At 46.2% G+C, this 23,691-nt stretch overlaps 1 protein-coding gene across 2 annotated transcripts; it reads left to right on the top strand.

Moving 5' to 3' along the window:
- The first annotated feature begins 8,052 nt into the window (after positions 1–8,052).
- Positions 8,053–12,552, top strand: LOC121447255 (sialidase-4-like). 2 transcript variants are annotated; one of them, XM_041650410.1, is made up of 5 exons: positions 8,099–8,185; positions 9,100–9,193; positions 9,600–9,831; positions 9,968–10,223; positions 11,412–12,552. In XM_041650410.1, exons 3-5 carry the CDS (start codon positions 9,631–9,633, stop codon positions 12,377–12,379), a joined length of 1,425 nt encoding a protein of 474 aa, XP_041506344.1. In that variant the 5' UTR covers positions 8,099–8,185; positions 9,100–9,193; positions 9,600–9,630; the 3' UTR covers positions 12,380–12,552. The 2 variants fall into 2 exon arrangements, with proteins under 2 accessions (XP_041506343.1, XP_041506344.1); XM_041650409.1 differs by lacking the exon at positions 9,100–9,193 and having other exon boundaries at positions 8,053–8,185.
- Positions 12,553–23,691: the final 11,139 nt, after the last annotated feature.

Below are 23,691 nucleotides of genomic sequence, written 5' to 3'. Positions count from 1 at the left end.
AAATTCCCAAATAATTAATAAAAATATTATGTTGGGAAAATCCCTAGATTGAGTATATGTTTCCCCTGTATTTATTTATATTCTATAGACTATTTATACTTACGATATTGGAAAAAAAAACACTATCCTTTAATTTTAGGTTTTCTTTTGGCCAGTTTGATCTAGTTATAATTTCATTGGAGTGGCTACCTCTAATTCTTCTTCTTCTTCTTCTTCTTCTTCTTCTTCTTCTTCTTCTTCTTCTTCTTCTTCTTCTTCTTTTTGGTGGGAGGGCACTGTCTCATTGTGTATCCCTGGTTGACCTAGAACTCACTGTGTAGACCAGACCGGCCTCAAATTCACATAGATCTACATGCTTCTGCCTTCCAGGTGCTGGGAGAAAGGAGTGTGCTACCATACCTGGCTTAAACTTAAATTTAAAAAACAAACAAAAAAAACCTTAAATTCTTAAGAAAGATTGATTTCTGTATCTAAGTCATCAAAATTCTTAACTGTGGATACTCACATGAAAAGATTTTAAGTCTTATGATTGTACAAAGGTTTTAGTTTGGAAAAGTAAATGAAAAGTCACAGGAGGAATTGGGCAGCAAGATAGTATCCTTCTAAAAAAATTCTAACATAATTATCTTTGCCTGTGACCTTCATTATTACTAAGAACTGTGATAGAAAAAGAGATCAGCCCTGCTAGAAATCAGAATTTGTTATAGGCCTTGTAGGTATAATCCTTTTTTGTTTGTTTGGTTTTTGTTTTTGTTTTTTGAGACAGGGTCTCTCTGTGTAGCCCTGGCTGTCCTGGAACTTGCTCTGTAGACCAGGTTAGCCTTGAACTCACAGAGATCTGCCTGCCTCCATTCTGTACCTCTGACTCCCTCTGTCTCACTGGCGAACCACGCCCCTGCCAGATTCTAAAACAGAGTTCCTATCTCTGCCTAGAAGTCCTGCCTAGTCTCTTCTGCCTAGCTATTGGACATTCAGCTGTTTATTAAACCAATCAGAAGGCGCCCCAGTCAGATGAGGCAAAACAGAGATACATACTCACAGGGTACAGAAAGATTTTCCCAGAGCAGGTTCCCCTTCCAGAGCTTCTGTTGGATGTGTTATTGTCCTTTTGTTAGCTATGGTAAGCAGGAGACACAGCCCATAGTTTCCTCCAGCAGAATTTTGAGTTCTCTAACTCTTTAGGGAGCTCCACCCAGGTAAAGAGCTGAATGGCCAATAGCTAGGCAGGAGAGGGATAAGCGGGACTGCCAGGCAGAAAGAATAGGAGGAGAAATCTAGGCTTGAAAGAAAAGAGGGAGAAGAGAGAAAAGAAGAAGGAGAGGAGGACACCAGGGACCAGGCGCCCAACCACACAGCCAGCCATGGAGTATGAAAGAAAGCATGATATAAAGAATAAAGCAAGACAAAACGTTCAGAGGCAAAATGTAGTTAAAGGGAAATGGGATATTTTAAGTTAGAAAAGCTGGCTAGAAACAAGCCAGGCTGAAAGGCTGGACATTCATAAGTAAGAATAAGTCTCCGTGTAGTTATTTGGGAGCTGGGTGGCAGGCCCCCAAAGAGTAACAAAAACTAAAATGAAACAAAAACAAACAATTACAGCATAGAGTGAATGAAAATTCTACAAGAAAGAAGAAGCCACACCCTCGGCTGAACCTTCTTCTGATGAACAGGTTAGGATCCTCGAGTGTGGGTAGAGAGGTTCCAAAGTTGCGGCTTCAGTGCCTCGTCACTGTTTATCTTGGCCGCAATTTAGCTTCCTTGTGGCTCATCTCTGTCTGACCTAAGAGCCTTGTGACTAACAGGTAAGGCCCTTTAGAATGTTTAAACAGACTCTCGTCTTTTCCCAACACAAAGGCTCAGCGTGTCATCAACTAGAAATGACAGAAGAGATTACTCCACTTTAACTTGCTTATCTAGTGTTTCGATCAGTGTATTTGAAAAGTGCCATGATTTATGACTTTTTTTTGTACTGTGACCCTAAAAGTTTTATCAAGCTATTATCACATTGTAACATGCAGTAGGAGGTACCCTAAATCTGTGTGCTTCAGGCGTGGCCACTCATATTTGCCTCCAAAATAAACTAAGTCTTTTTTAAGAAGTTTTATTTTATGTTATGTGTATAGGTATTTGGCTTGCGTGTGTGTCTGTGCACACACCCATGTACCTGGTGTCTGAGAAGGTCAGAAGAGGGCGTGGGATCCCCTTGAACTGGAGTTATACATGGTTGTGAACTGCCATGTGGGTTCTTGGAGTCCTCTGGAAGAGCAGCCAGGATTCTTAACTGCTGGCCTGTCTTTCCAGCTCCAGACTAGGTCATTTGAGGTGAAAATCGTTGAGATTTGTATTGGCAATTCTGAAACCTGGACACGGGGCCCTGAGAATTACCCACTTTTCACCCGGAAGACTCGCTAGATGAGAGCGAGGTACTGGCAACATGGGTTTTCCAGGTGGATTTTGGTGAGTTCTTTCTGGGACTCAGAGCTCTCTTGATCCATTTTGTTGTTTGTTCTGAGCTGGTTGTTTAGGACCCTATTTGATAAATACTCCCCCCCCCCCCTTTCAAAACATTTGGTTTACATTCTCTGTGGTGGTTTGAAAGAGAACGGCTCATATATTTGAATATTTGGTTATTTGAATATTAGGTGCTTTTTGCCAAATGAAAGCAGGGAGATTTTTATGGGTTGTGGGAGACGGGTGATGACGTGTCCACCACAAGCTGGGGTTGTGCCCAAGTATGGTCAAAAACGGAGGGCTTAGGTGGGGACTTGGGCGGCTGGCAACTTCAGGGGAAGAAGCTGCAGTAGCTGCCAAGAATGCAGAACTGGACTTTTTGGCACCTTTCCTTTGTTCAGAGACTCTCTGAGTGGGCTGGGTTTGGGGGGGAGGAATGACTTTCTGAATCATGCACGGGTGAGCTGGAGGTTCCAGTGAACGTCATCATGTCACTCAGGGTGGGCTTTGAGGTTTCAAAAGCCCATGCCAAGTCTAGTCTTCTGGTCCCTTCCCCTCTTCTCCTTCCCTCCCCTCCTTCTCCCCTCCTCCCCTCCCCTCTCCTCCTTCCCTCTCCTCCTCTCCTCCTCTCCCCTCCTCTCCCCTCCACTCCCCTTCCCTCTCCTTCCTCCCATCCCTCCTTCTCTGCCTTCATCCTGTGAACCAGCTGTCCGCTCTCAGCTGCTGCCCCAGCGGTCTTGCTCCCACCATGATGATCATGGACTAACCTGAAACTGTAAGCAAGCCTATAGTTCAATACGTTAAAACAAAAGTTGCCTTGGCCATAGTGTCTTTTCACAGCAAAAGAACAATAACTATGACATTATCTGTTTTGTTTATTTTCTTTGAAAGCATTTTTTTTAAATTTCAAACCATTCAGTTTTACCTTAGTTTCGTTATAGACTTCAGTAGACATGTTGTTTTGTTCTTGTGCAATCAGTACCCCACCCCAACCCTCTAGACACTTCTCCCATATCTAATCTAAAGAAAGAGGAGATGTTTGGAGAAAAACACATTATTTGGTATTCCAGCCAGTTTTATGTTAGATTCCAGTATGAGTTAACTCGCAAGTATTTAAAAAAAAAAATTGGAAAAAATCTAACGAGATTCACTATTTCTATATTGACTTATTTTGTGTGCTTAACAAAACAAAAGTCTAGCAGTCCTGGGCAATAATAAAAAAAATCATAACTGGGTAGCCTACTTGAATTAAGATTTGAAATCACGACGGGGTGCTCCAGAAAGTCGTTTTTGGATGGATTTCCAGGGTCAGGCTCCTTTCCTGTCGCAGCCACCTGCACCCAGCAGCCTTTTTCCCAGAGTTCTCCAGCTCTTGTTCTCTTTTGTCCCCGCTGCACTGGATCACTGGACCCTGCCAAGTCAAAGTATAGACGCCAGCTCCGAGGCGAACTCGTGCAGTGCACACCAAGGACTTGTGGAAGTGGCAGAGGATAGAAGAGATGCCCCTGCCCATGGGATGCTAATGAGTAAAACGGAGAAGCACAATGAGGGAGATGAAGAAGAGGAAGAAGGCGGGGGCGGGGGAGAGGACCGTGATGACGAGGAAAAGCTGAGGCAGCTACGGGCTAGTGGGCAGCCGAGGCGATCAAGAAGCAAAAGACCTATAGGATGACTAAATAGTGAAAAAGAAAATGTTAGATTTAAAAGGCCACTGTGACCTAATCAACCCTCCATTGTGGGTCTCAGAATCTAAATGTCGTCACTTTTGATTAGAGGGGCCGACCCAACTGCCTGCCTGTAGGGGGCAGTGCTGCCCACAAATGATCACACTGTGAAACTTGCAACAGGGAGGGAAAAGAACCAAAACTTCCATTTTCTTTTTTTCTACAAATGTTTTAAAAAGAGGGGATGGAGAGATGGCTCAGAGGTTAAGAGCATTGCCTGCTCTTCCAAAAATCCTGAGTTCAATTCCCAGCAACCACATGGTGGCTCACAACCATCTGCAGGCATACACACAGACAGAATATTGTATACATAATAAATAAATAAATATTTTAAAAAAACTTAAAAGGAATTTTTAAAATTTAAATTACATATTTTTGTACATATTGTTAGGCACCAGCCACTTTCAATGATAATAGGTAACTGACCCAGCCTTAGGAGCTTTCTAAGTTCTTTCTCCTTTTTCCTTTGGCTTTCTGAGACATGGCCTCTCTCCGTGGCAAAGACTGGCCTGGAACTCACTGTGTAGACCAGGTTGGCCTCAACCTCACAATGATCTGCATGTCTTTGCTTCCAAGTGCTGGGATTAAAGGCATCTGCCACCCATGGCAGGCTCTATGTCCTGCTTCTGATTTTACTTGTGGCATAACCATGCTCATTATAATCTCAAAGGAGAAAAAAAAACACATTGAACAGCAACAATGAAATCACTTTCTGAGCACTCCAGTAACGATTTCTGGTTCCCGTACTGTATACAAGTAGTTTATTTGTAAGAAATGGTGGAAAAAGGCAAACATGAAAACTTTCTTTTTTTGTATATGAAGTTACTGTTTATTTATTCATTTTTTTAGTTTGTTTGGTGTATATGTGAAACAATTTCCAATAGGAAACTATAGTTATTCTTCCTTTTAAAAGTATTTGTTTACTTTTGTTTATGTGTATGAGTATTTTGCGCATGTATGTATGCACGCACATGTGCACTCGTGTGCACTGTGTGGGTGCCTGGTGCTCACAGAGGCTAGAAGAGGGTGCTGAATGCCCTAGACATGGAGTTATAGATGGCTGGGAACTGACATGTGGGAGCTGGGAACTGAACCTGGGTCCTTTGCAAGAGCGGTAAGTAAATTTAACCCCAGGTCTTATTTCTCCAGATTCAATAAACCAGACTTTTATTTTGGTGGAAAAAAGAAAACCACCAAAATGATAGAATTGGTAATTTGCAAGAATTAATAGGAGCTTTAAAAACTACATGTACATTAAGAGACATTAAAAATAAATAAAAAGTTAATAAAATATTAAAAAGTAGTTAGAGGCTGTGTCAGAACTAAAGATAATTACTGATCACTTCTTTCTTTAACTTTGCTTCTCTCCTCTTAATCTTTAAGAGATAAATTCTCTACAGAAATTATTAGTGGGCTGGAGAGATGACTCACCGGTTAAGAGCATTGCCTGCTCTTCCAAAGGTCCTGAGTTCAATTCCCGGCAACCACATGGTGGCTCACAACCATCTGTAATGAGGTCTGGTGTCCTCTTCTGGCCTGCAGACATACACACAGGCAGAATATTGTATATATAACAAATAAATGAATATTAAAAAAATAAAAATTATTAGTTTGTTTTTAATATAAACGCTAAAGAAAAATATTTATACTATATCAAAAATTCCAGGGCTAGAGAGATGACTCCAGAAGACCCAGGTTTAATTTTCAGCACCCACATGGCAGTTTACAACTGTCTGCGACTCCAGTTCCAGGGAATCTGACGCCCTCACAGACATACGTGCAGGCAAAACACCAATGCACATAAAATAAAAATAAATTATAAAAAGAATTCCCATTTCTTTTCTTTTTTCTTTTTTGGAAGCTATACTCATTCTTATTTTCTCCTTGGTGACATGGTTTGGAGCTTAAGTTTTGTGGAGGAGAGCGTGTTCTGAGACTAGAGCTGCAAGGTTGGGAGAACACTCTGGAACAAACGCTGGATTAAGGAGTTTGTGATGGGATGTAGACCATGCCCCAAATCCTTCACTGGGAAAGTCTTGTTGCTAAAATAAAAACATCAAGTGAGCTAATTGTGCATTCAGTGATAGATTAAGAATTTATGAATTATGTAAAGGCAGATGCATGAAAGGCAATTGTCTCCCTTTTGCGGGAACACGGAAATGGAGCATGATGATGTCTCGCTGCATGCTGAGGCCCTGCAGCTGCTGGACAAATAATTCAGGAGTAAAATGCAGGACAAATTAACGTTTCTCCAGGATAAGCCATCAGTCTGGTCAAAAGTTTATTATTATTTTTTATTGTTTTTATTGAGTTATATATATTTTCTCTGCTCCCCTTCCTTCATTATTTTTAATACTTTACTTAAATAAATACCGGAAATAAAAAACATGATCAGATCATTTTCACTTTCCTCCATTCAACCCTTCCTATGTACTCCCGCTTAGCTCACAAATTCATGGCCTGTTTCTCTTTACAGTGCCTGTCCCTTTGGGGGCCATCAAACTACCACAGTTGGGAATAATTTATTTTCTATAATTTTTTTGTTTTGTTTGCTTTTTGAGACAGTGTTTCCTCTGTGTAGTTCTAGCTGACTTGGAAGTCACTCTGTAGACCAGGCTGGCCTCAAATTTACAGAGAGCCGCCTGCCTCTGCCTCCTGAGTGCTGGGATTCAAGGTGTGTGCCATTAAATTCTTAGTTTCATTAAAAGAATTTATGAAATCATATTAAATTAATTCATTAGTTTAATTTTGTGAAAAGAATTTATACAATTCTTTTAAATTGATTAATTCATTAATTGGGTTGAATTAAAATTTCATAAAAGAATTTAATAATGGTCCCTGAGGGACGCTCTTAGACAATTTTATTAGCGTTTGAAGGAAAACCTCTGTCATTTGATGGCTTCTCACTTGTACCTACCATTATACTGGTTATGTTTGCCATCCTCTTTTGGGGATGGGTGTCTTTCTATGTTCCTAGCTGGCTCTGAAATCCTCTTGGCTCAACCTTCCATGGTACAACAGGTGTGTCCCACCACACCTGACTAAAAGATCCAAGTTATTTATAGATATACATAATCTTTATAGATACAAATCAAAGTGAAACAGCAAAAAGGGTAGTTTATTTAAAAAAAAATAATCAAGATTAAAGACCCCGAGAAGGGACTCTGATTTCCCTAGTATCAAGTCAACATGTCAAAACATGGGGTGGCCTGTGAGGGTAGGAGGTAAAGACGTGGGCTGGCTTTGGTACTTGGGGTAGCAGCTTGCCCAGATCAAGCTGTAACAGGAAGTCTGTGGCCATCTCTGCCAGAGCCGAGGCTTCAGTTTCTTCTCTGTGATTCCTCTCCCAAGAAGGACTTGGCTCAGGATGGCACGAGCCTGTGCTAAAACCCAGCTTTCCTGGACAATCCCTGTCCCTGGAACTTGCTAAATGGGCCACATGGGCAGCTGGTATGGGGGAGGTCCAGCTTCTGCTCTTCACCCGAGGTCTCCCTGGGGCAGCGAGGCTCCATGGAAACCCAGAGCTGACTCAGGAAAGGATGCCTCTGATGGATGACAGCTCTGTCCCCTCTGTAGGCCTCAGTTTCCCCTGTGTGCAATGGGAGTGACCTGGTGGTCTTTGGAACCTCTCTCCATCCTGCTGTGCTCCCAGCCTGGGGAGTGGGCTCAGGCTCCCAGCTTCTGCAGTCTGTGTTCACTGTCCCTGTGGTCTGAGGCTTTGGGAAGCCATCCAAATACAGAGAAAATGTCTCTCTTGTGCCTGTGCAGTCTGAAGGGACATTTGGCTTCTTGCACCTGCTTCTACTTGGGTACAATTGCCCTTTGAGTGCAGAGCAGGGGGCTTCCAGGAGATGGGAAGCCGTTCAGAAGGCCCAGAGCGTGAGCAGGACGGCATGCATCACGGAGCTTGTGGCGCAGACTGTGGTTGGTAGACGCAGAGGACCTAAGGCTGGGAGCTAGTGGTGGTCAGCATAGACCTCTGTGGTCTGCAGAGCCTGCTGGTGCTGTATGTGAGTGACTGTCCTCTACTTCTTTATCCTGGGTTTTAGTCTGGGAGGTCATGCTGGGTCCCTACTGAGGCTTGAGCTCTGTCCAGGTGCCACGCTAGCATCCTGATCTCTTGGCTTCCCCTCTGTGCTAGTTACTTCTGTGTGACTTGTGGCAGGCTGGTCAGGAGTGGCTGGTGTGGGCTGTGTGTTTGGCTCTGGTCTGGTCTGGTCTGGGGTACCTGGCCATGAGCTGCTTGACTGGTGGTGGTCTGTCCTAGGTGGTTGTAGACCCTGACTGTTCATGTCCTGCAGGTAATGCATCCACTGCCATGCCTTCCCATCAACCCCACACAAGCTATAGACCCTCACTTTCTGGTCTGCCATTGTGTAAATGGGACAGTGGTCCCTGGAAGGCCCAGTTCATGCCCCTAACCTACCTGCCACTGACCCTTCTTTGAGAGGCTAAGTGGGGAAGAACCACGCTCTGGGACTGCCTGGCTACTCCCTCCTGTGGCTTCAGTTCTATGTGGACGTGTTTCCCAGCTGTCCCACAGTTCAGGGCTCCAGAGGGTATAGACAAGAAGGGGTAAGCTGTCATAGGCATCACTGATCACAACACAGAGACTGTCGTCTGCCTGATCCCTGGCTTGTGACATTAGGAGGTGGTTACGGGGCAGAGTATAGAGTGGGAGACGGGACAGTGGATGACCCGAAGGAGAGACCTTTGCCCATCCCCCATTCATTACATCCTCCTGGCCCTGGGATGCTGTCCACCCCACTCCTCTACTTTCTCAGCCTTTACACTGACATCAATTTAGGGCCCAGCCAGGACCTCTCTGGTCTCCTTGGCTTTCCTTCCTTTTGCTGTCTTTTGATTGGTGCTGCCCCTGGCTCTCTCTGGTGCCTATGAGAGCCACTTGGTACATATGCTGCAGGTGAGGACAGCTCTGCAGGGTCCAGTGGTCCATCTCCCATGTCTGAAGCTATTTCCCGTGGAGAGTTCTAGAGCTCCCTTCTGCTTCCACGTGGGTAGGTTCCAGTGTTCATCTGCCCCTGCTGTGTGGTATGCCTTTCCTGGTCTCACATACCATATTTGTGGACACTGAGCCCTCTCTTTTTGTCTGACTTTGTCCATTTGCCCATACTCTCACTGGGTGAGTTCTGTGGTGATATGCGTCCAGGGCACACTAGCAGGCAGGATGTTGGGTCACTCTGCCCAGCTCCCCAGCATCCCATCACCAGCCAGCCTGGCAAAGGAACAGCTCTGAGAGAATGAAGGGGCTCTATAGAGATTTGGGGTGCCGAGACTGTGAGGGCCTGAAGATGGGTTGTGGGAAATCTGGAGCAAGGGTGATGGAAAGGGCCGTCAAGATGGGCAGGCAGGTGTGGGGCTTGCTTGTGGCTAGATAAATCTGTGGAGCCTCCACCCTCACAGATTCCAGGTGCCCCGCACCTACCTGAAGGGCATGGGAGCCCCACGTGTTCCCAGAAGGACGGTGCTCTTTCAGCGGGAGAGGACAGGCCTGACCTACCGTGTGCCTGCGTTGCTCTGTGTGCCTCCCAGGCCAACATTGCTGGCTTTCGCGGAACAGAGACTTAGCCCCGATGACTCCCATGCTCACCGCCTGGTGCTGCGGAGGGGCACACTGGCTAGGGGCTCAGTGCGGGTGAGTGTTCGGTGCAGAGCAGAAACTGAAGCCCAGCTCTATTGATCCCCACCCTCCCCTCCCCCCCCCCCCCCCCCAGCCCCTGAGACTGAGGTCAGGCTCCAGATGCCTTGACTAGCTGCCTCTTTTCCCTCAGTGGGGCACCCTGACTGTGCTGGAGACTGCGGTGCTGGAGGAGCACAGGTCCATGAACCCTTGCCCGGTACTGGACGAACACTCCGGGACCATCTTTCTCTTCTTCATTGCGGTGCTGGGCCACACGCCAGAGGCCGTGCAGATTGCCACTGGCAAGAACGCTGCTCGACTCTGCTGTGTGACCAGCTGTGACGCAGGCCTGACCTGGGGTAGTGTGCGAGACCTTACTGAGGAGGCCATTGGTGCAGCATTGCAGGGTAGGTGGCACCTGGTGTGGGGTGGGCTAGAGGTATGGGGTGGAGGAACGGGGTGGGTAGGAACAGGACAGGGTAATATGGGCGTGGCCTCAAGGGGGCTTGGGCTTGCCCCTTGCATAGGTCACTTGGAAATCTCTTGGAAATCTTCACTCTGCCACTCCCTGTCCCCAGTTTCTTGCCCTATGTCACCCACGAGCAATGACCTCCTAATGCTGTCTCTAGGACTGTCTGGCATTTCCGAAGCATCTTCAGCACCAGGCCAATAGGTGTTGGCACGGCTGGCAACTTAAGCCCACCAGAGGCTCTCCTTGTCTTGGTCGGCAGAGAAGAGGATTGCGGATCTCAGTCCTGACTCCCAAACCCTTCTCTTTTTACCACTTTCTGTTCCCTTTCACCTCCTCCTCATTCAGCCCTGATCTCTGGACTTCAGTCTTTTGGATTTTGGGCCTCAGTCTTTGTTTCTCTCCTCTGCAGCCCCTACTCCCCAGTTGCTGGCCTACTGGTCGGTTCCTCATCCACCACCCTGCCCCATGCTGATAGGCAGTGGCCCTAGGGGCTATAGGACCTGGTCCATGGCCCATGAGTACTACATAGAGGGATATAGCAGCTTCTGAGAGGGAGACAAGGAAACAGGACTCATCAATAACCTCATCCGAGGTCTCCTTCCTCCACTGCCCTGTGTAGCAATTGCTCCAGAGGTTGAGCTCTGTTGGTGATCATTGGCCAACTGTCTATTGGCCAAGGGCTGGGGAGTGGCTCAGAGGTAGGCCACTGGTATGGTCTGGTTTCTGTGCTTTGCATCCCAAGGCAAAAAGCAAAACACTTGGCCAAGGAGCTGGAGAGATGACCAGGAGCTTGTATGACTTACAGCTCTTGCAGAGAACTGGAGTTCAGTTCCCTGTGCCCGGATTGGGTGGCCCACAACTGCTTGTAACTCCAGCTCCAGAGTGTCTGCCACCTCGGCCTCTATGGGCACCCACACTCATGTGCACACCCTCCAAATGCGCATAATTAAAAATACATATTTTAAAAAAAACTATTAAAAAGCACACGATCAAGCAGGTTCCTAGCTTTCTAAAGACAGCCTTGGCAGACTCCATTGCACACATTCTGGGTGCATTCGGGGTCCAGGATAGGTCGGCAGTCAGCTGACCTATAACCCAAGGTTCTGGCTCCTTCTCTCTGTAGACTGGGCCACCTTTGCTGTGGGTCCAGGCCACGGAGTCCAGCTGCGCTCAGGTCGCCTGCTTGTTCCTGCTTACACCTATCACGTGGACCGTCGGGAGTGTTTTGGCAGGATCTGCTGGACCAGTCCCCACTCCCTGGCTTTTTACAGTGATGACCACGGGATCTCCTGGCACTGTGGAGGCCTTGTGCCCAACCTGCGCTCTGGAGAGTGCCAATTGGCTGCGGTGGATGGAGACTTCCTCTACTGCAATGCCAGGAGCCCTCTAGGAAACCGGGTGCAGGCACTGAGCGATGATGAAGGAACCTCTTTCCTACCAGGGGAGCTGGTGCCTACACTGGCTGAAACTGCCCGTGGTTGCCAGGGTAGCATTGTGGGCTTCCCAGCCCCACCCTCCAGCAGGCCTCAGGAGGACCGGTGGCCAGTGGGTCTTGGGAAAACCCCACAGTCCCCATCCTTCTATCTTAGAGCACAGGAGTCTTCAGGGGAAGGTGTTGAGGGTTGGGTTCCCAGAGGGCCATTCGGCTCCCCACAGTCTTGGGGCCCAGTGAAACACGGCCGAGAACGTGGGTCAGGTGGAGATAAGACATCCTGGACCCCAGAACTCCCCATGTCCTCTGCTTCCCCGCTTCAGAGTCCCACATGGCTGCTGTATTCCCACCCATCAGGGCGTAGAGCTCGGCTCCACATGGGAATTTACCTGAGCCGGTCCCCCTTGGATCCCCATAGCTGGTCAGAGCCCTGGGTGATCTATGAGGGCCCCAGTGGCTACTCTGACCTGGCGTTCCTTGGGCCTGTGTCTGGGGCATCCCTGGCCTTTGCCTGTTTGTTTGAGAGTGGGTCGAGGGCCTCCTACGAAGATATCTCTTTTTGTTTGTTCTCATTGGGTGATGTTCTGGAGAATGTGCCCACTGGCCTAGAGAGACACAATTTGAGGGACAAGCCTCAGGGGCATTGCTGGCCCTCTTGAGGGCCTGGCCCTCGGGCAGGTTCCTGGGGAGGAAGTGTAAAGTGTATAGAGGAAGCCAGGGGCAGGTCAGCATGACCCTGGGATGGACAGTCTCTTCCTCACTGCTGCTGGGGGCCGAGTCACTGGGGAGCTGGCTGCAGTCTGTGAGTGAGAAATAAAAGGATTGTGCTGTGTCTGTGTCTTTCCATGTCACAGTCTTGGGGCCTTACACTCTAGCTCACCACTCTGATCACCATGCACATTTCCCGCCTTCACCCTGCTCAGTTCCCACATGCGGGGGTGGGGGGTGGCTGGCAGGGGTGAAGGCAACCTTGCTCAGTTCTCACATCCCAGGGGTGGCTGGCAGGGGTGAAGGCAAGAGGAATAGTGACATACAGTCCCTCTTTTCACTACCCTGCTATTCGCCAACCCCAATCAATCTGAAGTTTGCTGATGACTGAAGTCTGGTCACTTTCTGAACTTTCTGAGAAGCCGGTTGGGGAGCCAGCCTCCCCTGCTAGTAGAGACAGAACTTGATTTGAGGAGGGTTACTTCCTAGAACCTGCCCACTTTTTAACCCTTCTCTGGAGAGGGCTTTTGTTTTATCAGAGCTATTCCCTCAGGAAAGCCTGTTTGTATTTCCTTCCTTCCTTCCTTCCTTCCTTCCTTCCTTCCTTCCTTCCTTCTTTCCTTCCCTCCCTCTCTCTCTACACAAACATGGCTATCCTGGAACTCACTCTGTAGACCAGGCTGGCCTCAAACTCACAAAGATCCACCCCTCTCTGCTTCCCTAGTGCTGGGATTAAAGGCGTGCACCACCACCTAACACCCTTTTGTATTTCTTATTAAAGTCCTAATTTCTGATGATAAAAACCTGTGGGGGATGGGAAGCTGGCTCACTCAGTAAAGCATTTGCCATGGAATCACGGGCACCTGAGTTTCATTTTTAGCATCATGTACAAAGCTTGGTTTTATGACACACTTAGGATCTCTGCCCTGGAGAGGTAGAGATCAGTAAGTCCGCAAGACTCCCTGGACAGACGCTGAGCCTAAGTGGCATGCTCCAGGTCGCAGGGAGAGACTCTGTCTCAAAATACAAAGTGATGGCATCTGAAGGACGACTCAAAGTTGGTCTCTGACCTCTAGGAGTATATAATACACATCAGTGCTTGCACACTTCTCTGCAAAATTCAAAACAAAAGTATGGCCATTTCAGAAATACTGGAAAATGTGTATATATAGTTTTTCAAGACAGAATTTCTCTGAGTGGCACCCCAAAGAGAGGGAGGATGTGGTGAGAGTGTCTAGGCTTAGGGCAGGGTCCTGTTTTAGTCCTCCTACTTATACTTTTTGCCTGCCAGCCCTGCTTGTCTCTGTCCTGCCTAGCTATTGGCCATTCAGCTTTTTAGTAGACCAATCAGGTACCTTAGGCAGGTGAGGTGAAACAGCAACACACATTTTCATAATTCAACAAATGCCACAAGAATAAATGCCACACACCTTTACACTGTTAACAAAGGCAGCAGAAACAAGTGTAACACACCTTTACACAGTTAGAGTAATATTCTGTAGCACAAACAAGTGTAACACACCTTTACACAGTTAGAGTAATATTCTGTAGCACAAACAAGTGTAACACACCTTTACACAGTTAGAGTAATATTCTGTAGCACAAACAAATGTAACACACCTTTACACAGTTAAAGTAATATTCCGTAGCACAAACAAGTGTAACACACCTTTACACAGTTAGAGTAATATTCTGCAGCACAAACAAATGTAACACATCTTTACATAGTTAAAATAATACTCACAACATATAGTTGGGAGTAGCCAGAAATAAGCTGCTGCCCATTTTCAGTAGTGGGTACACTGAGAGTTCACCATGGACGACAGGCGAGGAGGCACTGTCCCCATGTCTTGCCAGGAAAGAGAAGGGGTTCTGAAGCCCCAGAAGGATGGAGAAATTTAGGGTGGGGACTTTGCTAGACACGCAGGAAAGATTGTATCTCTCTGAAGAACTCAGCAATGAGAAATTCAGTGGTCAAGGAAATGCTATTTGAGGGATAGAGAGCAACAGCAGCATTATTTTGTGTCAAATCAGCATGCAAGTCATTTCTTTTTATGCCCACCTGATTTAGCAAGGTTGTAAACTTAATTGCTTCACCTCTGCTACTGAGTCTCCAGTGTTGTTATAGAGTGTGAAGATTATTGTTTCTCGAACCAGCGCCCCAGCCCTGCTCCTGTCTCTGGGGCTCAGAACTCACCTTTCTGTGACTCTCTTTTCACCTCTGGGCTTCAAGCTGGTCAGTTTCTCTGGTTGGCTGAGGTGTTCTCTGCTCCTTGAGCATCTCCCCAAACCTTGGTCTGTTATATCTCTACGCCTCCATCTACACGTCTTTTTGTTTTTTTTGTGTTTTTTTTTTTTTTTTTGATTTTTCAAGACAGGGTTTCTCCGTAGCTTTTGGTTCCTGTCCTGGAACTAGCTTTTGTAGACCAGGCTGGCCTCGAACTCACAGAGATCCACCTGCCTCTGCCTCCCGAGTGCTGGGATTAAAGGCGTGCGCCACCACCGCCCGGCTGTTTATTTTTTTGAGACAATGGTTCCTCTACGGAACAGCCCTGGCTGTCCCGGAATTCACTCTGTAGACTAGGGTGGCCTTGAACTCACAGTTATCTGCCTGCCTCTGCCTCCCAAGTGCTAGGACTAAAGGCGTGCGACCCCACTGCCCAGCTCTCTATATCTTTTTTGTTTCTGTATTTCTCTTTTTTGTCATGTCTGGATTGTTCTGTTTTCTTATTTTGCTCATTTCTGGGGTAACAGCTGTCTGTGCTTGACATTTCATTACAATTAATAACCAACAAAGCTCTGTTGATCGTTTCTATTTTCTTCTAGTGTTTCAGACTTTTTATTTCTTCCCAAGACAGAATTTCTCTGTGTAGCCCTGGCTGTCCTGGAGCTCACTTTGTAGACCAGGCTGACCTTGAATTTAGAGATCCACCTGCCTCTGCCTCCCAAGTGCTGGGATTAAAGACATGAGCCACCACCATCCAGCTGAGTTTCAGTTGTTTAGACAGAACATTCTGGGGATGAACATTGGGAGATGGCTACCCTGCAGGTTTTCCCCAACATTTTTATTGTGATAAGATACACAGAAACTCTGTAAAAATATGTAGCATGCTGCTGAGCTGTGCGCTGAAAATGCCTGCCAGTCCCTTGTCATTGCTGTCACAAAGCAGAAGAGAAAACCAACCTAAAGGAAAGGTTTGTGCTGAGCCACAGCTTTAGGTTTTGGTCCAAGATTAGGCATGAGGCAAGGCAAAGCACTATGGTGGGAGGGATCACAGAGGAAAGCTGTGCCCATGATGGCAGCCACCAAGGAGTGAGTCAGAGGAGGCTAAGCACTATAGTGGGAGGACCGGGGCCTTGCAGGGCACATCCCTATCACCCACGTCCTCCAATTCTGCCCACCTCCTGCTTTCTACCACATCCCAGCAATTAGATTACAGATCTATTGATAAGGCCAGGTTCTCAGAATCCAATCACTTCCCCAAAGTCCACCTCTGACCATTGCAGGTGGCATGACATTTAACACATAAAGGTTGGGGAACATTTTATATGCAAACCATGGCAGAATAGAGTAGTAAATTTTATGTGTATCTTAGTACAATAAAAAAAATTATGGGAAAACCTGCATGGGACATTCTGTAGTATGGACATTCTGTAGTTATTCAGCGTGTCCTCGTTTCGTGGATGTTCAGAATGTTTTTAGTGTTTCTTCTTAAGGTCCTGGAACTTGGGTTCTTACAGATAGACTTCCAGTTCTGTAGATCAGATTCCCAAATGTGGGATAGTTAAGCAGAGGTCTCTGGAATTTTAATCGGTAGCTCTTTCTTGAAAGGAGTAGCCAGACACAGCTCCTGAGGATTGGGCCAGAAGACTTACATTATGTGACTTCTCCGGAGAGATACAAAAAGTTTTCCTTTGCCCCAGCTAAGGCATCAACAACAGACCATAGAAATGTTTCTACCCCACTACAGCTTGCTGAACAAATTATATTTTTGTCATTACTTACAGGTGCATAGATGAGGGGTTACTTATAAATGCCTGGGTCAATCAAAGGCAGTTGCATTGTTTAAAAGCCTATTCCAGGGGCTGGAGCGATGGCTCAATGGTTAAGAACACTGGCTGTTCTTTTTAGAGGACCCTGGTTTAATTCCCGGGACTCAGAGAGGCTTATAACAATCTAACTTCAGTTTTCTAGGATCCTCCGGCATTCTCAGGCACTGCACGAATGTGGTGCACAGACTACATGCAGTAAAAAATGAGTTTAAAAAAGAAAGAAAAGCTTACCCCAGCATGGGTGACAACTCAAGAAACCTCATCCCTGAGATCCCTGAGTGGCTTGCAGACAGCTCAGAGATCTTTGTTACTGCTCATATGAGTAGTAAACCTTGGTGAGGGGCTTTGTACGGTCTCTCTGTGAACCTGCAGCTAGACTGGCTGGTCATCAATACCGTTGGATCTTCCTGTCTCCATTTCCCCAGCTCTGGGGTTATATGCATACCCCTGTTCTGGATTTTGTGTGGGTGCTAGAAGCACAGACTCTTGTTCCCACATCTTGCAGCAAAGCAAGAACCCGTTGAGATATCTCTCTAGCTTCAAGACTTGTGTGTTATTTTGAATTTAGAAATGCTGGGAACTGAAGGCATGTGCCACCACACGCTGCACTCCTTTATGAGGTGACAGTTTAATTCAGAGTAAATACTTGCATAGCAATTTGCTTGATCCAACACATGTCGGTATCATCCCCCACCCTCCGCCCAGTATCTCCTGGTGCTGTGTGCAGACTCCTGAGAAAATAAGAAAGCCCTCCATAACTCTATCAGTTACTTGTCTTGTTGCTGTGATAAAAATACCCTGACATAGAAAATTAAGGGAGAAAGGTGTTTATTTTGGTTTACAGTTTGAAGATACATCCCATCATGGAGAGGCACTCACGGTAGCAGGAACATGAATCAGCTGATCACACTGCATCCCCGGGTAGAGGGCAGAGGCGCAGCTTGCTTTATCCAGGACTGAAGCCCACGGGTTGATGCCGCTCACAGATGGGGGGGGGTCTTCCCACTTCAATTGACCCAGTTTAGATAATGATTCATAGATGTGGCCAGAGGCTTATTGCCCTGGTAATTCTAGATCCTATCAGGTTGACCACAACAGCAGCAGATGTCACAAAGCAGAGGTCTTACCTGTCCTTCAATCCCTGCCGTGTCTCCCTTGTTGGAAGATGCAATTCTGTTAGGTTCACAGTGGGACTGTTCCTATACTGTGGGGTTGGGAGGTCCTTACTTGGTGGTGCCTGCAAAATTTTTAGAAAAGGAAAAAAAAAAAAAGAAGAAGAAGAAAAAAAAAGAAAGAAAATTTAAACAACAAGAATGAAATTTTGGATGAATGGGGAAGAGGGGCTATCTTCATTTTTCTTCAGACTTGGAGCCATAGTCAAAAATAGTGAGAAGGAAAAAAATAAAAAAAATAAAAAAAAAATAGTGAGAAGGCCAGGATAGAAAGGGGAGGTCTTGCAGGACAGAGCACATGCAAAGGAGGGCGGGGGGGGGGGGGGTAGGAGGGGCTGGTAGGTCTCTTCCAGCATGCCTAAGAAGTGCAGGGGCTTTCACTAGCACTGGGGAAAGGGCTTAGACCTGAGGACAGAAGTGCCAGGTATAAAACCCAGCCCTACCAGGATGACCATTTAACTTCATGGAACCTGTTCCCTCTTCTAGGATGGTGGCTGGAGCAAAAGGCAAGAGCTTTCTTTGAGAGATAGACTGCTTGATCCCAAAGGGCTCACCGTCTCTTTTGGGTGTGGTCAAGGGAGTGGCTGTGGTCACTTGATGTTGCCTGTAACTTTGAGCAGAATAAACCCAAAGAAAAACCACAGCTGAGCACATTGTATTAAACCACGGGAAACTAAGAAGCTGGGAAGTCAACCAGCGTGCTAGATCATGAGGCCACCAAAGAACTTCTCTTTAGAGTGTGCAGAAAGAAAATAACTGTCAACCCGAGAGCCACTCAAAAGTGGCTGAAAGCCCATGCCTGTCAGCCCAAAACTTCTGGAGGTTGAAGCAAGAGGACCCAGGGGTCAAGGGTAGCCTGAGCTATATAGTGAAAGTCTATCTTAAAAATTAATCAAGAAAAAAAAGAGTTATGTTTTCAAATACAGAAAAAATGGACTGGAATTTTAAAAATCAAACATAACAAAGAACAATGGGGTGGACTTGGCAGCAAACAGAAGGCAGGTGTCTTGAGGGCGCCCTATGTCCAAAAAATGCTGACAGCTCTAATTTGTAGAAGCTACTGATGGGACATATCAACTAGAGCCTACACTGGAGGGGGTTGCTTGATCCCCCTATCGAGAGGTGACAATTGGAAAGGGAAAAAGATCAGCTGAAAGCATACCAGGAATGAGAAGTTGCATACAGAATGGGGAAGGCAAAAACAAAAAGGAGAGAGACATAAGGCAAAACAATCAGCTCAAACCCAAACACACCCAAATTACACTAAACACATTTTTATTAAAAGACAAATCGGCTGTGTCGGCAAAAAACAGGAACAAACATCAAAGACCCGAACAGCTGCATGCCAACGATGACAGACACACAGAGCAGGAGAGGCTGGCAGCAGGGAGCGGGCTACAGCAGGCACTTGGACACTTTCGTAAGAGTGGGTGTGCAGGAAGAGACCTCTGCCAGTGGAAAAGAAAGCGTGCAAAAGAAAGTCAGAGCAGCTGTAAGTTTGTATTCTGCTACTGTCAGGCTTTAAAATTGTACCAATTCATAGGCACAAACAGGCAGAGTCTCAGTGGTGACTGGAACTCTCTCAGGAATTGACAGGGCGAGTGAGCCAAAGCAAAGCCAGTTAAGAAGGGCACATCGCCATGCCAAGTCAGGAAGCAAGTACGACCAGTGGGCTCTCTTCCTAGAGCAAAGGGCTCTTGTGCCTCACTATGAGTGGTCAGAGATTAGGTCTCACATTCTTTTTTAAATTTTTTTTTTTTGAGACAGGGTTTTTCTGTGTATGTAACAGCTCAGGCTATCCTGGAACTCACTCTGTAGATCAGGTTGGCCTTGAACACACAGAGAGATTCACCTGCCTCTGCCTCGGGAGTGATGGACTAAAAGGCTTGGTGCTTCTAGAATTCACATGCAAGTGTTGCAGTTGCTGAGCAGAATGCAACCGTGAGCATGTATTTTGATTTTTTTTTTTTTTTTTTTTTTGGTTTTTCGAGACAGGGTTTCTCTGTGGCTTTGGAGCCTGTCCTGGAACTAGCTCTGTAGACCAGGCTGGTCTCGAACTCACAGAGATCCGCCTACCTCTGCCTCCCGAGTGCTGGGATTAAAGGCGTGCGCCACCATCGCCCGGCCATGTATTTTGATTTTAAAGAAGATGCTGACTTAGGAAGAGTTTTTGTCAGATGGTGTTATTACAACTTTCTTTTAAGATGGTGCTTTTCCTGACTTGTTCAACCCTTGGATAAAAGAGACATTTTTTTCTGTTACAGTTCTCACAAGAATGAGAGAGGCTTGCCAGAGATCTATAGACTGCTGAAGATTAAAATATATATACTGTGAGCAGCTTTATACAATAAACTTGACAATTCATATAAAAATAGATAACATTTGGAAAATAATAACTTACTAAAACTGGGAGAAGATGAAGTAGAGGCTGGAAGTGGTGGTATATACCTGTAATCCCAACACTTGGGAGATTTGAGGTAGTGGGATTACAAATTCAAGGCAGACCACCTGAATGGCTGCTTAGACTTGCTACAATACTGTCTTAGTTAGGGTTCCTACTGCTGTGAGAGACACCGTGACCATGACGACTCTTAAAAGGAAAAGATTTAATTCGGGTGGCTCACTTACACTTTCAGAGGTTCAGTGCAGTGTCATTATGATGGGAAGCATGGCGGCATGCAGGCAGTCATGGTGCTGGCTGCATCTTAATCAGAAGGCGACAGGACTGGGCAGTATCCTGAGCATAGGAAACATCAAAGTCCACCCCCGCAGTGACACACTTCCTCCAACAAGGCCATATCCAGGCCAACAAAGCCACTTCTAATAGAGGCACTTCCTATGAGATTATGGGGACCAACCATATTCAGACTACCACAGATACAGAACACTGACCTTGAAGAGACCCGTGCACTGTGGGGTGCTCCTCTCTGGACCCCAGATTAGGCACAGACCACACTCAAACACCAATTTCCAAGCACAAATCAAATGTCAAGGTATCCTTTCCTAACCAAGGCAAAGAGACTCTGAACCTGGCAGAAACAGTGCTCTTCAAGTGTTAATTTTAAGAGGAGAAAAGGGTGTGTGTGTGTCTGTAACCAGTCTTTCTCTGTCCCACCAGCCAGCTCCCAAATAATGACATGGAGACTTCTTATTAATTATGAAGCTTGGCCTTAGCTTAGGCTTGTCCCACTAGCTCTTAAAACTTAACCCATATTTTTATTAATCTGCATCTATCATGTGGCTTTTACCTCTCTCCCATTTTGTATGTCTGACTCGTTCCTCCATGGCATCTCTCACATCTAGATTCATCTCCTACTTCCTCTCTCTCTGCCTGGAAGTCCCACCTATATCATTCTGTCTAACTATCGGCTCTTCATCTCTTTATTAAACCAGTCAGTATATCTTCAGTGTATACCCCACAGCAGAGGTCTGTGCCAGAAAGAGCTAGGATGTGTTGGTAAGTTCTGACTGGGTATTTTAATTAGGGCAGTCAAAATCATGCAATTTGATTGCTGAACCTTGATGTTTTGATGGTTGGTCCTTGGTGGTCAGTCTCAGGAATGAGACAATGGCCAAATAAAGGAGCAGACCTTGGCGGCTGGGGTTAGGATTGTAATCTAATGGTTCAGCAAGTGGGAGAAAGAAAAGGCAAAACCTGCTCAGGCCTGCTAGAGCCCTTCTGAGCTCACCAGATTTCAGGGGACATGGAGCCTCAGCCTTGCCAATTTCTGGAAGGGGTGTGGAGCCATGGGGGAAGAGATCTCACAGTTTCTTAGAAAAAAAACCATTCTTTTGCCATATAATTCAGCCATTGTGCTCCTCGGTGTTTACCTAAAGCTGTTGAAAGCTTGTGTCCACACAAAACTCCAGACATGGTATTTATAGCAGCTTTATTCACAACTGCTAACCCTGGCCTGAACACTAAAGAGAAGGACATTATTCATTGGCAGATGAGCTAGGAGAGCTGTAGGAGAATTCCAGCTCCACGGACTGCTGCCTGGTGGTAGCTGGCAGGGAATTCCGCTCACAAGGCCCTCTTAGCAGCTCGCTCTCCATTCTCAGAGCCTTGTTGGACATGACGTGGAGGAGAGCAGAAAGAACGGCAGGGCTGCAAGTCTTCAAGGCAATGATGGGCTTCATTTACACCGGGAAGGAACCAGACCCAGACAGCATGGCAGATGCTGTGCTGGCAGCTGCTGACAAGTATTGGCCCGGGGTGTTTGAAGGTCATATGGGCCCTTTGCGGGCACCTCTCTGTGGAAAATGCCGCCCACACTCTCTTCCTGGCTGACCTCCACAGCACAGGGCCGCTGAATACCCGGGGCAGCTGAAAACCCCGGCACTGGATTTTATTACAGCCCATGTTTCCGAGGTCTCTGAGACGCCCAGCTGGAACACAAGGGTGGATTCATACTCCTGCTTGCTGGCTGGAGCATACTGCTCCCTGGCTTCTGCTCGCTGCTCTTTACTGGAGCCCCCTCTCAAACGCCTGAAGCAAACCTAGGACCCTGCCAGCTGTGAGCTACAGGTGTATGTACCCCAGAAGCAGCAGCCAGTGTAGTTACCAATGATGCCTGGGTAGGCTCTGTGGGTGTGTTATTTAATATATATATATATATATATATATATATATATATATATATAATATATGTGTATACACACACACACACACACACATATATATCTGGGGAAAGACAGCATGATGGCTCAGGCTTTAATACAAAGCTGCATATGAGTTGATTGGCAGGTTGGGGGAAGGGCAGCAGTGGACTCTGGTACACTCTAAGCAACCTCTACCCTGCCCAATGAGTTGGCTACTGGGATTCAGTTTAGTTAATGGCCGAAGCACATCCCAACAGGATTTCTTTGGAGAAACCTGTCTGAATTGACCTCTGCAGAAGATATGCTCAAGGGCTCAGAGCAAAGGAAAACCAAACGTGAACGTTTGCTTACGAGAGAAGGGGAAGTGGATGAAGACATTGTTCCTCCAAACTCAGTTTGTGGAGACTGGAGAGATGACTCAGATGGCAAAAGCAATCGTTGCTGTTGCAGAGGAACCTTGTTCAGGTCCCAGCACACACGGGGAACTTTTCAACAGCCTGTAACTGGAGATCAAGAAGATCTGAAGTCCCTCTCTTGTCCTCATACGCATATCCATCTCCGTAGACAGAATTTTAATCAAATGCATAGAAAATGAATGAAAAATTAAAAAAAAAGAAGTGTATTATTTCAGATTGCTGTTCTCCAGGCAAGATGTGGCTATTGCCCACTCGAGTTCTCAGTGGATGTTACTACCAATGTGAGTCTCGGAAGACTGAGCCCTTTAGTGTTCCTTCATTGAGGAGAGGAAGGGGCTACAGGGCTCTCCCCCTTCTTGAGGATATGCAGTTAACAGTTTATAGAATGAGAGAATTAGAGGGTAACCTTCTCTCTGAAGATATATCAGCAATTAACTGTTTCTGGGCCCTGCCCTTCTCTGAGGAGATTATCTATCTATCTATCTATCTATCTATCTATCTATCTATCTATCTAATATCTCTCTATCTTCTATCATCTGTCTATCAACCAATCAATCTATCTTCCACTGTGGGATAATGCTCTTGTACTCTGTAAAGATTTGTCACTCATATTGGTTTAATAAAATGCTGATTGGCCAGTAGCCAGGCAGAAAGTTTAGGCAGGGTGACCAGACCAGGAGAATTCTGGGAAGAGGAAAGTCTCAGTCTGCAGTCATTGGCCAGATGCAAAGGAAACAAGATGGGAATGCCTCACCGAGTAAGGTACCAAACCATGTGGCTAATAAGAATATAGGTTAATTTAAGTTGTATGAGTTAGCTAATAATAAGCCTTAGCTAACAGGCCAACTAGTTTATTATTAATATAAACCCCTGTGTGTTTTCTTGAGACTGAGTGGCTGCAGGACCACATAGGACAGAAACTTCCGCCCACAATCTTCTATCTATCTTATCTATCTATCTATCTATCTATCTATCTATCTATCTATCTATCTATAAATATATTATACACATTATAATATA

Source organism: Microtus oregoni, unplaced genomic scaffold, assembly GCF_018167655.1.
Source record: "Microtus oregoni isolate MIOR12 unplaced genomic scaffold, Mior012 000004F_ref0000308, whole genome shotgun sequence".
Classification (NCBI taxonomy): domain Eukaryota; kingdom Metazoa; phylum Chordata; class Mammalia; order Rodentia; family Cricetidae; genus Microtus; species Microtus oregoni.
This window is presented reverse-complemented; position numbering and strand designations above follow the sequence as displayed.

Excerpts from the sequence above, each read along its gene's own strand:
- LOC121447255 (XM_041650409.1), top strand. The coding sequence starts at position 9,631 with ATGGGAGCCCCACGTGTTCCCAGAAGGACGGTGCTCTTTCAGCGGGAG. Across the intron at positions 9,832-9,967 it reads TGGCTAGGGGCTCAGTGCGG|TGGGGCACCCTGACTGTGCT; the intron begins GTGAGTGTTCGG and ends CTTTTCCCTCAG. Across the intron at positions 10,224-11,411 it reads CATTGGTGCAGCATTGCAGG|ACTGGGCCACCTTTGCTGTG; the intron begins GTAGGTGGCACC and ends TTCTCTCTGTAG.